At 42.6% G+C, this 15,176-nt stretch overlaps 1 protein-coding gene across 4 annotated transcripts in view; it reads left to right on the top strand.

Moving 5' to 3' along the window:
• The first annotated feature begins 1,051 nt into the window (after positions 1 to 1,051).
• Runx2 (runt related transcription factor 2) overlaps positions 1,052 to 15,176 on the top strand; it is a 128,420-nt gene continuing 114,295 nt past the window's right edge. For all 4 annotated transcript variants that reach the window (XM_012515909.2, XM_023719386.1, XM_012515913.2 and 1 more), the window contains exons 1-2: positions 1,052 to 1,393; positions 9,200 to 9,356. In XM_012515909.2, coding sequence (XP_012371363.1) covers positions 1,067 to 1,393; positions 9,200 to 9,356 — 484 coding nt within the window. In that variant the 5' untranslated portion in view covers positions 1,052 to 1,066. The remainder of the gene's footprint in view (positions 1,394 to 9,199; positions 9,357 to 15,176) is intronic.

The raw sequence follows: 15,176 nt of genomic DNA, 5'->3' as shown, positions 1-15,176 counted from the left end.
ACCCCCCAACCCCCAGCAAGGGCTTCGCAACTTATTTTAACGACCAAGCTGACAGTTTTCCAGTTCTTTAAAAAACCTCATCCTCGTTCTTAGGAATGACAAGAATGAATACATAAGAAAAAAGAAGTGTCCAGCCATCCACATGAGTCATTAAGAATTATTTTGACAAGTCCCCTCCCTAACCCTCACGCACACCTCGGGGTCCCCCTCCCCATTTTTTGGTGTCACCTGAGGCAAAAAGCCCCGAATCCTGCAAAATCTCTTTTCTCCGGGAGCCACTGCGCAGGGTGGGGTGGGTGGGGGAGGGCGACGCGCCGAGAAGTCAGCAGGGACGCGCGAGAATTTTCCTTCCTCCTCTCCTGTAGCTGCTGCAAAAGCCACCTACAGCGGATCAGCCGGCGGTGGCCCGCCTCGCCCGCCCCTCAGGGCTCCTGTCCCGCGCGCTGGGGACGCGGTCCGGGGAGCGGGGCGGCCCGGTGCCCGGAGCGCAGCGCAGCGCGCGGCTCCTCCTCGCGGCCGGCGGGCGGCGGCAGCGGGCGACTCGCGGGCCGGGGACGCGGTGCCTGGAGATCCCAGCGGCCGCTTGCAGGGACTCACCTCCGGGCCCTCGTCGCAAGAGGGACGCGGGGGTTCAGCGGAGAGCCAGAGGGAGCGAGCAGAGGGCGCGCCCGCCGCGGCTGGGCGGAAGGAGCCGCGCCGGGAGGAGGCGGAGGAGGAGGAGGAGGAGGAGGAGGAGCAGGACACGGCGCGCGGGGCCTCGCCGGCCGCGGGTGGACTCCAAGCCCGCTCTACGTCGCACTTTCACGGGAAGGGAGCCCTGCACCCCGCGTGCGGTGCCCGAGGACCCGGCCCGTCCGCCCTGTGCCGCCTCCCGAGCTCTCCGGGTCCCCGCGGCGTCCGCCCCGCGCCGCCCGCTGACTCCGCCCGCCGCCGGCTCGTCGGACTTGACTCTTCACCTCTGCACCCCATCACCTCGTCCCCTGCCTCCCCCTCGATTTCCTCCTCCTCGCCCCCCGCTTCCACCCTCCCGCCCCTCCCCCGGCCGCCGCGCTAACTCGGGGCTGTGATGCGTGTTCCCGTAGATCCGAGCACCAGCCGGCGCTTCAGCCCCCCCTCCAGCAGCCTGCAGCCGGGCAAGATGAGCGACGTGAGCCCCGCGGTGGCCGCGCAGCAGCAGCAACAGCAGCAGCAGCAGCAGCAGCCGCAGCAGCAGCAGCAGGAGGCGGCGGCCGCCACAGTGCCGCGGTTGCGGCCGCCGCACGACAACCGCACCATGGTGGAGATCATCGCCGACCACCCGGCCGAGCTCGTGCGCACCGACAGCCCCAACTTCCTGTGCTCTGTGCTGCCCTCGCACTGGCGCTGCAACAAGACCCTGCCGGTGGCCTTCAAGGTGAGAGGCTGCGGCCGCCCCCGCCCCCGTCCCCTGCCCGCCTCTCAGTGAGCGCCCGGCCCGCGCCCTGGGTCTCCGCTGGGTGTCACCTGTGCCGGACCCTGGTCCCTTGATCCTGGACACTAGGCACAGTTCCCAGCGACTCCACCCCGCCCCCTTCCCAACGGTTGTCGCGTGTTCTGATCTCTATCCCGCACTTCAGTGCGTGCACCATCATCCACCACCGGCGTGCGCCCGGCCACTGAGGCCCCTCCCGGGCTCTGGCCGGCGTTCGCAGGGTGCAGGGGTGCCAGGGAACGCAGTGCTTGTGAAGGTCCCAGGTAGACTGAGCCACACCAGGCTGGGACGAGAACGCTGTCGCCCGAGGAAGGCGGGGCGGCCGGGTCCCTATCGCTGGTCAGGATGTCAGGATGTCAGGGTGCCGGGGTGAGGGAGCCCCGAGCAGCTTGGACTCGCCTGGCTTGAATGCCGGGGTAAAACGTCGCAGCAGTGCTCTGTCGTTATTCTTAGGGGATCCCCAGGGCTCGATGGGTGGGATCCGTTAGCTCCCCGCCGTGGCGAGGTGAAGGTGCTGGGTCCTTTAGGCCCAGGACGCGGCCCAGTCCCCAGGGCGGCCCTCACCAGGGGGAAACTAGGAGCCCCCGCAGTCCAAACTCGCGACTGGACGCCAGGGATGCAGGGGCGGTGAGCCAGGCGGGGCGGCGAGTGCGCTCTGGAAAAGACGCCCCCGAGCTCTGGTGGTCGGTGGGTGGGCGCGCGTGCTTCAGTCCCCTGGCTCAGGGGTATGCGGAGAGCGGGGTAAACAGGGCCTGGGGGAAGAAAAAGGACACGAGAGGAACCGTGCCAGTGTCTCCGCGGGACCTCGGAGCTGCCCTCCCACGGGCCCCTGGCAGTGCCCAGGGGTGGATCACCCCATACCCCCACGCGCCACTTGGGGTTCCGGGTGTGGGTGAGTGGAAAAAAAAAGGAGTCTAGGTCAATTAAAGCCAGTTATCTGGCTAGGTCTGTATCAGAACAGAAATCAGAATGCACTTTATGGAAGGGGATGCTGAGTTCTGGGACAAGTTTCATTTTGCAGCTGGCTCCAGAAATGGTCCTTTTTTTTTTTTAAATCGTCACATCTCTCCAAAGCACTTATTCTGTAGGTTAATGCTTTCTTCTTTGAAGTAGGAAAAGGTCAGGATATATGCGAATTGTAGTAAAGTAAAACTCCACAGAAGAGTATCTTTTAAGACTCTCTTTTTGTCCAAAGACCCAGAAATTTCTAAGTAGCCTTATGGGATGTTGGGAATTTGTTAACAACCCCCCAACGCCCCAGAGCAAACCAAAAACCCCAAACCATTAATGAGAACAGCAAAAAGTACAACTGAGTAGAGATTTTGTCTATAGGATGCCAAACATGAGAGTATATGGGGATATAAGGATAGATGCTTACCCTTTAAAAAGTGTTACTTGTTTGATGTTTTATGTATGGTTCTGCTACACATGTTAAATGTATAACTGTCTCAAACACTCCTCTTCTGTTCGTGATGCTGAATTGTCTTTAACCATGAGAGTTCTGGGTAGAAAGGATGATTTTGGCCCACAGAGGGCTGTTTAGTTTGAGCTATTTGGTGTGCTTGTTATCTAGGTTTTCTCACTGCTATCCTTTTAAAGTTGTTTAGAAAATAAACTTCTTCCTTTGCTGTTAATCATACATACTAATTACACAGAGAACGTTTTTGTTACTTCAACCACTAGGCAGAGCATAGATAACAAAACCATAGTAAATTGAATAATTTATATTAACAGGAAAATCAGTTGAGTTTACCTAAAAACCCACTCTCTGTGTTTTACCTTTTTCCATACCCATGTTTTGTAAGAATTCACAAAGAAGGTTGATTGTGGAGAGTTACTCAAAATAGAAGTTTTGTCTCTCTGCTTAAAACAGTGTACAGATATTTAGACATTCAGATTTTGAGTGCTTTTATTATTTTTTTATAATTTTCCCTTGAATGATGTAAAAACAACTTTTAATACAAAATCTTCCTTTTGGAATAAAAGCCTGAGAGCAGTAGACTCCCTGTACTCTTGCAACATAATCAAATACATCTGCAATGGAGAAGTACTATGAAGAAGTCTCTGTTTTAAAAGTGGTGACAGCAATTTGGCTATCATATTCAGAGCTATGTACAGAATAAATTATAGTGTTGTTAGGTGGATAGCAGAGAGGTATATGCAGTTTAAGACACATACAGAGAACTTAATTGTCTAGAAGTCTGGTATTCAAATCAATACAATATTTATTGAGCCCATATTTTATGTCTGGGACACTGAGCTGGGCATTGCTAAGAATCAGAACTGAATTCAGCAGACTGCTTTGATATAATAATTTAAAATAGTACTCCAACATGGTAGTGACAATGTATTCCATTAAGAAGGAGTGTTTAGTATTGTTCATGTGACCTTGTTTTGGGATTATATAAAAATAATTTATACTTCAACGTGTAAAATGCAAAAAGCAACTAATGTGCTTTATATAAAGTTGTTTATTGTATCTTTAACAGAGTTTTGCAGTTTTGAAATGTTCAGCTCCCCAGGTGTCAAGGAAATGGAAATAAATATTTTTACCATTTCTTTCAGGTGTACTTCACAGAGAGCTTAAAATAGTTAAAGCATACTGTTAGGGGATCCCAAGCCCTGTCTGTCCCAGATAATGCTAGTGACAAAAAAGTAGCTTGCAAATTCGGCTCATTAATTGATGGTCATATAGAAAGAGTGGAGAGAACAGTTCAACCCTGCATGTAGTAGCATCCTTCAGCAGGCATCTGTCAGCATTTCCACTGTGAAGTCTGGTGTTCAGGGTTCATAACTAAGTTGTTGTAAATAGCTTCAAGCTGAAACACTATGCAGAAAATTTAAGTCCAGATGTATCTGAAAGTAATGCAAGCCTATAGCACTGTTTTAAGTTAGAGAACACTGGACTATATATATTTACCAGTTTCATATGCTTTTCTGGCAATGCTAAAGAAAGAAAATATATTTTTAGATATATGATTTAGTACTCATAGTTAATTTTGTATCTTTAATAGTACCCTTCAGTATTATGAAAAGAGAGTTTCAAAATGACAGAGCAATTTCTATTTGAAAATAATTTTTGACATTACTGGCCGTTTTTTTCTCTTCAAAAGCAAGATACTAGTGAGTTGTATTTTTCCTATATATTTAATGACCAAATTTTATGTTTTTGTCTTTCTAAATCTAATTACATCTAAATGTGGGAAAATAGAGTATTAAACATATCTATTTCTTCTAAACAACACAAATTGTTATATAAAATACGTAAATCAGAGTAAATTTCAATTTTTTAGATAGTCACATTTTTCTGTTATGTCTTTAAACACAACAAAGCTTAAAGTCAAATATTTTAGCATTAAATATGAAACTGGGAAATTAGAACAAGTAGTCTCAGATGGAAAAAAAATTTAAAAATTTTGGAAACCTATATTTGAGAAATAGCATAGTAGATAGCTTTCATTATTTTTCTCCTGAGGAGCTACTGTTCTATCCTTTCAAAATTCCAAAATATCTATTGTTGGATGATCCAGACCATCTTAAGACATGATACATAAATTGTTGGCTTAACTTGAAGGCATTTCCATCAAAATATTTCCTTGGCATATATTTTTTAAAAATTGAAATTATATTTCATATTTATTTATTTATTCATTTTCTTTAGTTCCATTGGCCTTTCCTTAAATGCTAGGTTAAATTCCAAAAGTTAACTGTAGGATTGAAATTTTTTCTTATTTACTTAAAAATGGAAAGTGATTTTTGACTGCTCTTTGCTTTTTGCCGATTACTAGTTTGCTTCTGTTTGTAGGATAAAGAAAGATTTGATCAGATTCTGTCTTGGAAAATAATTGTATTTTGAGTATACTGCACATACAGTATGTCAGTGAGGTTGACCTAGGAGAGTAATTGATAAACTGAGGCTGGACTGTTGTCCATGGGATTATTATGGGCATCTTAGTTTCCAGTACTGCAAGACCAAAGAAATAGTTTCCAAGGTCTAGGTTAATTTTTCATTGTTCCTCTTTTAGAGTGATGCAGTTTTATTCCTAACACATCGCAGACAAAATTTCAATAGTTTGGCTACAGTTAAAGACCCTTTTGCTTTATTTGGTACAAGCTGCATATCATGTGATTTAAATGCTAGTTATAGTGAGGTGTGCTAAATAGGGGAACTTCTTTCTTAATTCTGAAATGTTAGAGGAGAAATTACTTCTCCCTTTCCCATGAAATTTCTCGAAGTGATAGATTTTATATTTTAAAAGGACCTAGAAACATAAGTGTTACGGCTTTACCACGAGTGGTTTTTTGCATAGCAGTACTTTTGAATGCAATAGCATGGAAACAAATTTAATTTGAACTTATTTCTAAGCAAAAAGTGATTTTTAACTGCTCTTTGCTCCTTAAAATGTTTTTTCCATTGTTTGGGTTTGTTACAGATGAAACACATGAAAATTTCTTGATTCTTTTGGTTTTCTTTTAGATAAACACAGTTGAGATTCTCTAAGGGAAACTTTTCAGTTTCAGGGATCTACTTAAAAAATTCCCCTCAGACATATAATTATACCTCTGATTAATATAGTCAAATACAGTATGCACCCTCCTCTGCACATCCACCATTTCCCCTCTCAGAAAAACACTGGGCAGACTGATTTGGTCGAAGGAATAGCAGAAAAAACAATATTTTTAGCCATTCAATTCGCGTTTAGTCATAACAGGAAAGCTTGCCACTACATTGTTAGTATTTTTTTCAGGCCAAGTTCTAGGCCCCTAGATGACTTGTATAATTTGGGATTATCTATTTGTTCTGTTAAATATGATATGTAAAACATACCAGTATTTAATATGGTCATTATTATGCTGCTTAAGCAAAATAAAATGGATTTATGTATTTCACTCTTAGGGTTTTTTTCTTTCACATTTTCCCATATTGAATCAATTTTCTTTTTCTTTAAAAAAATCTATTATGTTAAAAATATGCAGTGAAATAATAATGTCCCACAGCTCTTGAAAATTTTTATGTTGGGGAACATTTTCTTTCTTTCTTTCTTTCTTTCTTTCTTTCTTTCTTTCTTTCTTTCTTTCTTTTCCTCAAATTTAGTCTGACTGGAGGGAAACTGACCAGCAGACATCCCTTGTCTCTCAGCCACTCCAAAGAACATCTCAGGACATGAACTAAGGAATTACATATTCAGTTGAACCCTCAGAGGATGCTTGTAAGTGAAAGCCTATGTTTAACAGCCTCGCAACAGAATGCCAAGCTACCCTGTTGCTTTTACAAAAAGCAGATCATAATTACACTCTATGCTTATATAGTATCTTCTACATTTTACAGACTTTTAAGAATTATTTCCAGCTTATACTGGAAAACAATGTTTCTCCTTACTTGTGGGAAATAGTAGATATGTAACCACAGTAGGGGAGAAAGGTGGAACCTTTTGATTTCTAGTACATTGATTCTCTGAACAGTACAACCTTTTTCCTGTCTTTATTAATACTTTTCTTTGACCTAGAAAGTAAAGCAGGTGTTAAAACACAGTATGCTAAGTGTACAGAATATCAAACATCCAGGCATATACTGACAAACATGAGCAGTTATTTCAGTCTCTCAAAATGTGCCTCTTTTTGGCATTGTGGATTTGAAGTACACATAGCCACTCTCCGGAGTGTAGCATGCACTGTGTTCACTGTGCCCCTTCAGGGACTAGGTCAGGTATGCAAGAAGGAAGTCTTGTTCTCAGAGGAGTTGCTCTTGACCTAGAAGACCTCTCAGATCGAGCATAATTGTACACCCCACAGAACTAGTCGTCACCATGATGCCGCGCCTCTGAAATGGAGAAAGTTGCCAGAAGAATAGTCTAGAGCCAGGGCACACTGCTGTTGGCAGGGGAGGCTGACTCAACCTTTAACCTGTTCTCTTTCGTTTTTAGCTGGTAGCTCTACAGGCCCCTGGCTGTGGAAAGTGATGCTCTTTTGTTTATTTATTTTAAAAATATTTGCCAAACCATTACTATGTCCTGGACAACATTTTTGGCATCGGAGCATCTAGTAGTAAGACAGATGAGTTGAAGGTCCCTTCCTTCCTGTGGTTCATATCGTTTCTACAAGAATATAACTTGTAGAGTCCAAGAGACCCTGGGCTTTGGGATACATAGCATCTTGAAAGGAGAAGGTTGATCATTAACAAGCATGCATTGAAATGGGTACCACTTAGCTACAGTGGGATGCTGGGAAAGAGGATGCTGCGCATTCAGTAAAGCTTTACACATCATGGCTACCTAAAATATGAGTATAATGATACCTGTTTTATCACATCCAGAGAACTCTTGAATAAGAGTTTGCACCTGGCATACTGGGCACATGGAATTAAATGTTTAGGTTTGTCTTATGGAAATCTTGGGCAAAGGGGAGAGGAGCCCTACAAGTAGAGAAAGATCAGTGGGATGTTTGCCAGATAGGCTGGCACACAGGAGTGTCACTGTTTGGGTCATGGGCTCCATTAGTGGGAGCTTTTGTCTCATTATCATCGAGGCATCTACAAGCCCAGCTTAGGAGAAGTGGAAATAATCTGATCCTGGAAGTGAGGTGAGAGAAGAGGGTTGTCATCAAGGGCAAGATCTTGGTCTTGTGTATTAAGAGCAGTATTTTATATGTAACAGTGAAGGATCTACATGGCCAGAATTCCCTTACTAGGCTCCAGACTCCAGGCTGCAGGTGATTCTGAGGTGCATTCTTGCAAATGAGCTGACCCAGGGTAAGCTGGGATCCCTACACTTGCTGCTGAGAAAACATTTGTTAGCCTCCATGGCTGATTATTCTGGGTTTTTACTTGCCCAACTTAATGTGCTGTAGTTGACTGTTGAAGGCAGCAAATGTTTCTTTTTTGTTAAGACAGGAAAGGTTTATTTAGCTCATTTTTTAGCGGTTTCAATCCATAATTGGCTGGCCCAAGGCATGGCAGACAGGCATTACAGAGGAGAATCAGATCCCAGAAGGGCAGAAGGTAGCAAAAAAAGCAAGCAAGGGGGCAGCAAATGTTTCACTCCAAGGTGGCAGATGGATTAAAGACACATAGCATTGTCGCTGAGGGTATACACTTTGTGACTTTGCTATGCATTTGTCTTTGAGCATTTACAGCCTGGTGCATATCTTCATTCCACACCTAGACTTTAAGTGTTTTAATGATGTTAAATATCCCAGTGGGTCCTACTGCATAGTGAATATTCAGTAAATACTGAAGATGGAGCCTGAAGTAAGGAAATGTAATATAGCCCTAATGCCCCCCAATCCAAGGCTCCATGTTGAGTTCTCCCTTGCAGCTGCCCAGGCTCTTGGTTCTCTAGCCCTAGATCCACATGAGACCACCTCTCAGGGTTCTCCAACTGTAGACAGGAGATGCTTTAATGTGTATGATGCAATCTGCAGCTGGGGCATCCACCTTTCTTCTGAGGCCTAATTCTTGTGGACAGCTCAACATGGGGATTTAATAAAAATGTACACATATCCTGTGAAGACTCCAGCAACAAATGAAGGAAATTTCTGCCTGCCTTGAAAATGGGTGGACCCCAAAACCCTGATCTGTTTGAAGTGGCATGTAACTGCCCCCCCCCATACAGATGCTTCGTTCCTGTCTGCCATTGCTGGCCCAGGGCACCAAGTCCTGATAAGACACGTCGTTTACAATGAGAATATATTTTCAGTTTTTAAGTTTTTCTGATGGGCGATTATTGCTGCTGTGTTTCCTGTTTTATGTAGGTGGTAGCCCTAGGAGAAGTACCAGATGGGACTGTGGTTACTGTCATGGCGGGAAACGATGAAAATTATTCTGCTGAGCTCCGAAATGCCTCTGCTGTCATGAAAAACCAAGTAGCAAGGTTCAACGATCTGAGATTTGTGGGCCGGAGTGGACGAGGTAGGTCTCTGATTTTTAATACTGATAATGGAATAAACACATTTAAGATCCTCTGATGAAATGTAGACTCGTCTGTATACAAATCAGCACCTTCTTTTACTGAATGGAATTACTGTAAGGTTTTATTTAAGTGCATCCAGACACGGATGAGTGTTTGCCTGAACACCCAGGCCTTTTTCATTTGTTTTATGATATTGCAAATTCAAACAATGTTTTCAGAAGGCCTGGCTTCTAATGTCACTGGGTTTGGGGGAAGGTAGACAGAAGAATGGTTAGGGGAGCAGGTTCTGAGTTGTGAGGAATCACATGGCTGAGCAAACTGAATGGCAAAGAGGAAGGAAAAATGTATGCATTGGCTAATTTTCTGATGATAGCAATATTGTTGTATATTGAAGCAAGAAGAGCTAGCATAATGCCCTTCATTTACCACTCGTATCTCTAAATGAGTTAATTCTCCTAATAAGAACCTATTAAAAATTAGGTCCTTTTTTATTACAGGAGCCTTTTCATTTGAATAAGTGAATAATGCATCACTTATGTTAGAACGGTTATGTGAAGTTGTCTAGACAAATGAATGATCAGGATTCCAACAGTTCCACACTATTTAAGGATTTCCACCATCTGATGCTATCTGCAAATATTAGCAGTCCTTAAAAGGATCATATAACAGGAAGTAGTCCTTTTTTGGATTTTCACAGCTGTTTCATAAATGCAGCTATTGTTTTTGAAAGTCTCTAAGGAGACCAGTATTTTGGTTTTTATCTACTTATTCTATAGAAAGACTTCTGCCAGTCATTCACCGATTAGAAGTGCTATGTTCATTAATTCATTCATTAACTTATGGAATCTGATATTTCCATTTTAAGAATTTCCAGAAGAGAAAAACAGTCTCCTGTGGGACTGAGATCAAATAAAAATTATCCAGCCTTGTGGACTCCCTGCAGCCCAGGTTGGAATTAGCAAATGAGGAGCACCAATTTCTAAGCCATGTCTAATAGCTGCCTTTAGTTTGGATCAGATGTCAAATTATTACCATTGTGAAAGCTTGATAAGGGAAATTCAAGCAAGGCTGTTTCCGATGAGTAGTTTTAGTTTACTTTCTAGGAACAGGGCCAAGAAGTTTACTCTTTAACTTAAGAAAAAAAAATGATGCATGCTAATGAATACTGTCACTGAACTGAAGGGCTTATCTCTGAATCAAGTTTAGTTTATTTTCATTAAAAATAAAGAAGATGCATCCTATACTGATTAGGCTTGAAAAGTGTGTGTGTGAGTGTGTGTGTGTGTGTGTGTGATCTTTTTTTCCTGTTATTAGTTGTTGGTATAGCAGGTTCTTGGTACAATTAAAGTCTCTCCTTTTTTCTAGTAAAAATCGAGAAAAAATGTGAATATGATGGTTTACCTGTACTTTAAATTGCATTTTCTTCCTATTTAATATTATTTTATTTGTAAATGAGAATAATGAATTTTAGGATTTAAAGGATGGGTGTTATACTTAATTTTGTTTTATACATCCAAGCTAATGTTTCCATTTATTTGTGCTTTTGCATTATATAGATGCTGCATAACTTTTTTTCTGATCAATTTGAGTAGAAACTATGGCAAAGTGATAGTGTACTTTGTAAACCCTCAACATATTTATTTAAGAAACTTCAAAGAGAAACTAAGGGTGTGCGCTGTTTTACTATATTGGCTTTCTGAGTTTTGGCTGGTTTCCCAAATAGCAATTTTTATATTTAAAAAAAAAAGACAGACTTAACTGCTTGCAGACTTTTCACGCATGGAAGATGAAGAAAGCTTCTTTTGATGAAGTGTAATTATGTCCAAACAGAGCTGACCCCCTCCCCCTATATTTCTTATGATCTTAACTGAAGAAAGTAGGATTTTTCCTTTGAAGCAGCCGGGACTTGGTGGAGGATCTGAAATGCTCCAGTCTGCTGCCAGAGGCAGGATGGAGAAATTGGTCCAGACTTGTCTTCAGGACTTAGATGGGGGCGTGGGGGGAGCTGGTGGGGGGAGAGAGAGAAATTGATTTATCATTAATAATAGATTTTTCTATCACTACAATAACATTCTATGAAAGGAAACAGAAATAGCAAGCTACAATGGAGAGGACAAAAAAAGGACAGAGAACACTGATAAGACAGCAATTTGAAGAAAAGCAAAGTGGGTCAGTTTTTCAGTGGCAGGAAACCATTTAACCTGCCCATGTAGCCTTTGTACCTGACCTCCTTCTGTAACAGCTTCTTTCCAGCTTCCTCCTTGATTTTCACACTTCTCCATTTCTCTTGTTTTAGGCTTATCAACACACTGCTACCATTTTAATTTTTTCCCCCCCTTAGCTTTACAAACTTGTTGTTTGCAGTAGTGTTAGGAGATTAAAAAAAAAAGAAAGGAAAAACCTCCAAGCTCCACAGATGTTACACGTCTTTTTTTTTTTTCTTTTCTCTTGTAGAAATGTAAGCTGTCAGAAATTGAAAAACAGTCATAGGTTTAGAAGGGAGTCCTGTCACTACTTACTTGGGCTTTATGGGTCGGCTTATGACCACAAATTTTAAAAATGCTTGGGATGAAAGTAGAGCGTCAATGAAACTCGCATTAGGTTAGGAGGGGCTTATGGGTTTTAATTGTCTTTTCCTTTTTCCCTCCTTTGTATTTTAAACAGAAATGTTCAAAGTGACTTTGGCCCTTATTTATTTATTTTTTTTTCTGCTGTGCTTCCTCTCATTTGACATCAAGCATGCTGCTTTTAATTTTTGAGCATTTTTAAGTGTCTACAGTGGACAGAGAGTGGTATTTTCTCAGTGTGGGATGCCATCCAGCCTTCAGCCTTAGCTCACCTGACTTTCCTAGCCCTTCCCTCTAGGCTGGAATTGCTTATCAGGGACAATTCCCTGCGATTACCTTAACTATATGACTTGAGGACATGGTATAGGACTAGTTCTTAGATTGGGTTGCAGTTAGTTATCCCCAAGGAAGAGCTTCCCTTTTTATCATCACTCTTAGGAGACTATAAAGATGGGATTTGGAAAAAGCTTTTTGTTTGTCAACTTAAAGGAATTAGGAATGCCCACATACCTGCTTGACTCAGGAAATGCATTGCTCTGAGAGGAAGAATCCGTGACCAAGTTGGGTCACAGTTGCTGCAGTTTTTCTTTGACATTGCATGCGTGTTTCTTTGGAGGGGGCAATAGGAAATGGAAGGAACTCCTCAATTTGTGTTTTAATTGTTAAAGTACATCTTGATCCTGAGGATTTGGTTTTGGAAAGAGCGTAGTTACACTTAAATGTTTCCTCCCCCGAACCCACCTCTTCTCAAAGGAAGTTTTTAATGGAGAACTTGTTCCGCTCTGAATGTTTAGACACTTTCTTTGTACATGAAGGGTGAATTTGCAATTTGGCTTTGTTTCTGAGTGAAGTGTTTCCCTGAATTTGGGGGAAGCAAAGATGACTTTTAATATTCTAAATAAATTGTAAAATTCTAAAATAGAAATAGCCTCAACACCAGTTTAGGTTAACGTACAGTATCTCTAGCAGGTTACTTAGAGATGGGAAGGGTAATGGCAAATATACATCTTTAATTTAATAAAATTAGTGCCACTGATGATGACTGTGTTCCAACCACAGCCATCGGAGCCATGGTTAGAATGCAGTTTTGGGTCCAGGGACCACTGACCTGATCCAGAAAGGGACTGCATAAGGTGCCAATGTAAAGTGACTTTCAGCCTAACTGTACAGCTGTGTCTTTCCACTATTTTGAGGTCTTCTTCTGGACCCACTGGCTTCCTATTCATGTTTCTAATCTCTATTTCTGTAGACTTTCAGTTTTCTATGACTAATTTAGACTCCTGGCTGTCTTATTTAAATCCATGTAACATCTAATGTATATTGGAAGACATAGGGTACAAAAATGGCACCATAAAGACACGTGATTTCAATACGCCGGCTAAGATGTTCTGTTCTTCCATTTATATTTACTGCTTCTTAGGCACAGAGAGCTAATTGAGATGCATCTAGAAATACCTTAGATTTTTGCTTGTTTGTATTCTCTGGCAAAGTCGCAAAATTGTTTAAAAAGTATTAATTTTAAGATCAGAAAGACCTAGGTTCAGATCCGTTTTCCCCCGTATATTAATTCTGCAAACCTGAGTAAATTACGAAGCCTCTTTGGGCTTTGGCTTCCTCTTTTTGTGAAATGGGGGTTGAAGAATCTAACTAGAGAAGATTAAATGAGATAATATGTAGGGAGTAGCTGGATAATAAAATTCAGCTACTCTTACTAATGAGTTTCAGGCCCGGGGAGATAGCTCAGTAGAGTAAGCGCTTGCCTGGCAAGTGCTGGGCCCTGAGTTCAATCCCTGGTACAGCAGAAAAAGAAAAAAAAAGGTTTCTGGTCAATATTAATTTTTCCCAATTCTCCCCTGTCTCCTGCTTCTCTTTGTCTCCCTGCCTGACCCCTTCTCCCCCACCATGGCAAAGTACAGCCAAGAAGACACAAGACTATATGCACTCAGTAACAAATGATGTGTGCCTTAAACAGACTTGAGGAACTTAAACATGGTCCAGGTTGAAAAGAAAACCCATTCACTGGACTTGACAGCCAAAGGACCTGTTTTACATTAAACCTTACACATAACCTGTTCCATATTAAGCTTTGAAAAGATTGCATTAAACTTTGCATTGCTACATATTGTCTAAGATTTGTGTTTTGATTTAATACCCTCAGCTTTCAGTAAAAGAAGGAAAAAAAAGGTCTGAGAGAAAAAAAAAAGCCAAAGCAAACGAGCTTTTTATCTGTTACAGAAGCAGACTAAATGAATACTCTGGCCCCAGATTGCTGAATGTTTTATCGAGTCACCGTTTCACGCCCACTTTTTCCTGTCTTGTAACAGTTTGCAGTTTTGACTATCTGACGTGACTAACTGTTGCAAATCTAACTGATTACAACTGTCAGTGAGTCTGTGTAAGAGAGCCTGCTGGCTCCTGGAGGCACCCAGCATCCAGATCGGCTACCAGCTTTTTCCTGCCTCCCCCCACCAGTTCACTGCATGTAGCTCATTGATTTGAAGCATCAGATGTAATAATTCAACGAAGCAAAGTAAAGATCTGTGTTTACACGAGGAGGTGTCATGTACTTTCTGCAAAAGCTAAGTCCCTGCCAGGGAGTGAGCTCCTTCAGGATTTCACAGCAGAGATGTATGTTAGGGGAGGGGTGAGCAGGCAGGAGAGAAACTTGGTTCCAGTAATGATGAAATCATCATACCACAGGCACATTACGGCCAGGACAGGAGACACTAGCTGCTGTTAAAATGATTCCCATAAGAACTTCCCTCTTTCATCTTCCCATTGTAGTTTCAGCCAATGAAAATGCTAAAGCCATGTGAAGTAAATAACAGAATCAACAATGATTTACTATTGTTCTCTCTTGGGGTCATGACCTAATAATCCTAAATAAAGACTTCTAAAATGGTCTGTGCTTGGATGTGCTTGGACGTTTTCTCCTGATGCTGGAGAGAGAACTGAAAGGAAGAGGCTCTTCCACAAGCGAACCAGGGTTCTTGTCTTCATGACAGCTGCTTCTGCTGCTGCTGCTGCTGCTGCTGCTGCTGCTGCTGCTGCTGCTGCTGCTGCTGCTGCTGCTGCTGCTGCGGAGCTTTCTTGGAACTAGAGCCTTTTCTTACAGTAGTGCAATGAAGATCATGATCTCAGCACTGAATGGGGTTTCCAGTTTAGAGTAAGAGCTCCTCATTCTTGGCTTTTGTGGCCTGCTCAGAGATGCCTACAGCAAACGTGGACCCTGTGCTGCAGTGCACTTACCAA

Source organism: Octodon degus, unplaced genomic scaffold (genome assembly GCF_000260255.1).
Source record: "Octodon degus isolate 3935 unplaced genomic scaffold, OctDeg1.0 scaffold00005, whole genome shotgun sequence".
NCBI lineage: Eukaryota > Metazoa > Chordata > Mammalia > Rodentia > Octodontidae > Octodon > Octodon degus.
Note: the sequence above shows the minus strand (reverse complement) of the source record. Positions and strands in the feature narration are given on the sequence as shown.